This window comes from Trypanosoma conorhini, assembly GCF_003719485.1.
Source record: "Trypanosoma conorhini strain 025E chromosome Unknown Tco_14.4_contig_00310, whole genome shotgun sequence".
NCBI classification, from domain to species: domain Eukaryota; phylum Euglenozoa; class Kinetoplastea; order Trypanosomatida; family Trypanosomatidae; genus Trypanosoma; species Trypanosoma conorhini.
In genome coordinates, this window is record NW_021704386.1 from 1,949 (window position 1) to 6,740 (window position 4,792).

The 4,792-nt window shown below is 51.1% G+C and overlaps 2 protein-coding genes across 2 annotated transcripts, besides 3 other annotated features; both read right to left on the bottom strand.

Annotated features, from left to right (window-relative positions):
- Window positions 1–984: 984 nt before the first annotated feature.
- Window positions 985–1,024: a microsatellite.
- An 89-nt stretch (window positions 1,025–1,113) lies between these two features.
- Window positions 1,114–1,167: a microsatellite.
- A 37-nt stretch (window positions 1,168–1,204) lies between these two features.
- Window positions 1,205–1,242: a microsatellite.
- A 30-nt stretch (window positions 1,243–1,272) lies between these two features.
- Tco025E_05367 (putative TPR-repeat protein) lies at window positions 1,273–3,378 on the bottom strand (the record flags this gene model as incomplete). The annotated part of the gene is made up of 1 exon (XM_029372266.1): window positions 1,273–3,378. One exon carries the CDS (start codon window positions 3,376–3,378, stop codon window positions 1,273–1,275), a length of 2,106 nt encoding a protein of 701 aa, XP_029227736.1.
- A 736-nt stretch (window positions 3,379–4,114) lies between these two features.
- Window positions 4,115–4,642, bottom strand: Tco025E_05368 (uncharacterized protein; the record flags this gene model as incomplete). Its single annotated transcript, XM_029372267.1, has 1 exon — window positions 4,115–4,642. The coding sequence occupies one exon, from the start codon at window positions 4,640–4,642 to the stop codon at window positions 4,115–4,117; it is 528 nt and encodes a 175-aa protein (XP_029227737.1).
- Window positions 4,643–4,792: the final 150 nt, after the last annotated feature.

Below are 4,792 nucleotides of genomic sequence, written 5' to 3' on the forward strand. Positions count from 1 at the left end.
CTCCTATCCTCTCATTTTTCTTCTAATATATAAACAGATATGTTTTGGTATATGCGCACGCAAATAACAAAATAAGAGAGTGCGTGAGTGAGAGAGGGAGAAAGGAAGGCGTTCGCACTGCAGTCACAGCTATTTTTCTTCTTTTCTAATGGCCAAAACAACAACCAATTTCGCTCAGGACTTGAGAACGAGAAAGAACGACGACCAACAACAACAACTGTAAAAAAAAAAGGGTGCGATACACTCACACATGCTCAGTCCACATTTAATTTTATCTTCTTTTCCGGCTTTCATACATATTTCAGTATTACTTGCTTCTATGTCCTTGTTTACATTGCCCTTTCCTCTGAAGCTTCCCTCTTTTTCCCCACATTGTCTTCCGTCACCAAGGCGTCTTAATTCACGCAGGTGACACTCCCTCCCCTTCTTTTTTTCTTCTAACTTCTTCGCTGGACGCGTGCCCTCACGGGCGAGGCACGAGGTGGAGCTCGCAGAGGCATGCCATTGCACCCGGATGTAGAGCAAGAAGCGTGCGCGCAGCAGCAAGCACAGAGAAAACACGGAAAACCGAATTTCGCACGCAGTAGAGCCAGTGCAGCTGTGAAGCCAGTTTGAACACCACACATACATGGCACGCACTGCATACCCAAATTCCCGCAAGCACCCTCCGGAGACCTCACCCCCCGCTCTCCCCCGCGTTCAAAAAGGAAAATGGAAGCGCATCAACGGCAGAGACAACAAGAATAAGAAAGTCTCTGGCACGGAAGACATACGATAGCAACGGTGCACAGCGGAAGGTGAGGGTGTTCAGGAGCTCGCTCTAGGAAAGAGACACCATTCAGAAGAAGCACAGCGAAACAACGACATAAGAAGCAACATGAAGCGAGTCAGCGGCGCGCGCGTACTTCGGCGCTCCTGTACTCAGGTGTAACGCCGTGGCCATGGTGGAGAGAGAGAAACGGCAACAGCAACAGTAACTAATAATTATTTTTTTTTGTTTCCTTTTCCTTCTTTGTTCTTTTTCGGCAGCAAAGCTGATACCCACCACGAGCCATTCCTGTCTCCCTGCTTCTTCCAAGTTGGGATTCTGCCTCCTCCTGACTGCATGCTGCCTTTTCTTTTGTTTGTTTTTTTCTCCCTTTATTTTCATTTTCATCTTCATCTTTCGTGTGTGTTGTATTGCTCCCAGTTCCTCGTGGCGTACATTCATATTCATATATATTATATTCATATATGAATATAGGCGTATACGCTTGTCCGCCGTCTCATGCCTCACCAGTAGCCGGTGGTGTTAGACCGATAGCGGCTCGCCTGGCCGCGGAAGGTGTCACTGCCATGTGCGCCAAAGCCAGCAAATGCTCCGGAACGCGTCATGCGTTCGCGGTCTAGCTTGAGTTCATACTCGCGCCGCTTCACAGGATCGATAAGTGTTGCATGGGCCTCACCAATAATCTTGAACTTGCGTTCTGCCTGCATCCGTTCCTCGTCCGGGAGCCCCATGCACTTATCTGGGTGCCAACGAAGGGAAAGTTCGCGGTACTTCAGCTTAATTTCACGCTCGCTGCTGGTGCGGCTCACACCAAGGACATAGTAGTAATCCTTCTCACGCTCTGCCTCCTTTGTAAAGCCGTGTTCACAGTTGCGCAGTTCACGCACTAGCTCGTGGTCGCTCGGATCGTACTGTATGGCACTTTTGAAGTCTCGAATGGCGGCCGTAAAGTTGCTAAGCTGCTGGTGACAGCGCGCACGACGGGCATATGCCTTCGAGAACTCCGGATCGAGTTGAATGGCTTTGGTGCAGTCTTCAATGCCGTCTCGATACCTTCCCAGCTCCTTGTGGGCGGCGGCGCGATTGCAGTACAATATACGCAGAATTTGGTTATTGTTCTCAGCAGCGTTAATAGCAGACGTGTAATGCTCAACGGCAGCCGCAAATTTCTTTTGCTGAAAGAGTTGATTGCCCTTTTGTTTACCTTCGTCTACCACGTTGATCAGCTTCAGCAACTTGGCGCAGCTCTCGTCCAGCTGTTGGACATCGACAAGGCACAGGCGCGCCCGCTCAAAGTGCTCAAACCCAGACAGGTACAGGCAGTTTGCCATCATGTACCACAACCTTGGCGAGCGACGGAAAGGCGAGACCGCCTCCAAGGCCTCTACCGCCTTTAAATAACGTTTCTGCTGGAACAACGACTCCGCGTAACGCAGACGAAATGGAATTGTGTCACTGAACTGGGCAACCAACATGAGCCAAATTTCATCCCCCTCCGGGGTTCCAAAGGCACGCTCCGCGCGCTGCAACAACTCAAGTCCACTCTTGTACTTTTTCTTCTCAGCAAGCATGCTATCTGTTACCAGGTTCTCTGGAATGGTGTCCATTTGAGCAACGGCACGGGCAATATCTCCCATCACTGCAGCCGCCTTCGCCGCCCGAGTGTACATGCGGACATTACCAGGCTCCAGTGATATCGCTTTAAGACAGTCTGAAATGCAATCACCGTAGCGTTGCGCCATGAAGTACGCAGAACTGCGATTCCCGTACAGAGCACTGAGACGCGTCAGGCGATCGAGCGGTTGTTGTTCAATGGCTTTTGAGTACAATTCTAGTGCCAAAGTATACTCCGCTTTTTCGTAGGTGGCGTCTGCTTCCGCCTTCAATGCCTTACTGCTATCTTTACTGCGGCCTTTAATGGTACGCACAAACGCGGAATGCTTCTTCAGTAACTCCAAGCGTTCACCTGCCTCTGTTGCATCTATCGTTTCCCGCTGACGAGACTCTTCTTCGTCGGCATCCTGAAGCTCTTGGAAAAACACAGTTGGGTTGGCCGCCTTAACAGAGTCGGCATTTGCCGCGTGTGAAGTCAAGTGTCGCGCCGTCTTGTTTCCCGGAACCGCGTCGCCACGTTTGACGCGCACAATGCGTCGGCCGGCAATGGAATCATCCCCGGCACGACTTGTCGCCCTCGCCTCCGGTGAATTGGTCACGTGGTTTTTTCGATGGCATCTGCGGGCCTCGAACAGTTCCTCAATCGCCTGCACCACACCCAAGGGCAACTCCGCCATGGCGTCGACGGAAACCCGCCGCGAAAGTGCACACTTTCTACACGTCATCATGGCACTCGGCAGGACCTGCACGGGGTCCACCACAATTTTGTGGCACAACTCACACAAAAAGTACGTGGACATAAACCTTTCAAGCCACACTGCGCTCGGCGACTCCACCTCGCTGGGGAAGGCGTTGGGGCGACCGAACGGGAGCGCGCTGGTCACCCCATTTTCGGGGGCACGCCGCCTGCTGGGTGAGTTTCCACGCGACGCAAACGACGACGAGGACGAGGACGTTCCGGTGTGAAGTCCTTCTTCCTTCAGTGCCGCCTCCATTCGCGGGCACAGGCTGGGGGAAACTTGTGGCAAAAATGCACCTTTGCGGGGGGGAGCAAAGCCAAAGCTCGGAGGAGGGAAGGAGAGACGACGACGGCTCTGTGGCCCCGAAGCAACAGGGTAAAAAACAAAAAACAAAAGGGGCAAAAAGAGCGGCATGACATTAAAAAAACCGACAACAGCAACAACCAGCATTAGTAGGGAAGAAGATAAGTCTCATAAGTCCGTTTTTGTTTTCGTTTTTAGTTTGTTCCTTTGCAATACCAATCAACTATGTATGGCAGATCTCCCCTCGTGAGGTTGCTGAACTGCAGAAAAAAGGAGGGGAAAAAAAGGGGGGTAGAGAGAGAACAAAAAAAAAAAAGGCAGCCCAACGAAGAATACAGCAAAGCGAATACAAGCGACGGAATGAGAGTGAGTTGGGAAGGCACACACGCACACGTATACATAAAGGGGTTACGCCACCCTAACCCGGACACACCTTTGTCAGAAACAGCATATGCACTCTATCAAGGATGGCGACGAAGATGGCCCATCGGTGGCCTCCATCTCTTCCGTTCGCTCCTTCTCTTACGAAAGTGCAAAGACTCACTTTTCCCCACTCTCTCCTCTGCACATTCCACCTCAACCCACTCCACTGCAGTTTTTCTACCTTAGTGTTTGCTTGCTTGCTTCCGGTGTTTTTTTTCACTGCCACGCCAAATGAAAACTCACTCCATTCAAAAGATGCCCCCGCTTAGACATTCACCTCTTCCTTTACACGGGAAACCTCAGTGCGCAAGGCTGCATTGGATTTTTTACCCACACATCCCCTGCACTTGTACCCGTGGCGACGCAGCAGCATACCTGGGACGTTGTACCTCCCACAAACCACACACAACCGGGTGACGCCATCCCCATGCAGCGTGCCTTCCGATGGCTCGGGGGAGGAATGAAAGCTACCAGCCATCGACTGACTTTCTGCGCTAGAGCGAGTTGCCACAGGCACCAAGTACTCCACGGGGATAGACATGGATACGGGATAACGATAACCAGCTGGAGAAACCTTTTTCGGGATGAACTGCATCAGGACAAGATTCTGTCCAGTGTAGCGCACGGCTACACCTACAATCTTGCCCCCACACACCTCTTCCATCGAGGAGCACCAGTAGCTGTCGGTGAGATGCTCACGGAGCGAGGAACTGGGAGCCAGGATCCGGTACTTTTGGCCAAGGGTCACAAGCGGCTCCACTTGCAAATGCTCTCTCAGAGTTCGGCTACCCATCAAAAGCAGAGGTGCACCTGTTAACGTGGCGAGGAAGCAAAAAAAAAAAAGGCAGGAAGGAGATAACTTCAAAAAGAAAATTTTAAAAAGGCAGGGGGTGCAGAGAAGAAAAAAGAAAATTAGTAATAAAAACAACAATAATAAGAAAGA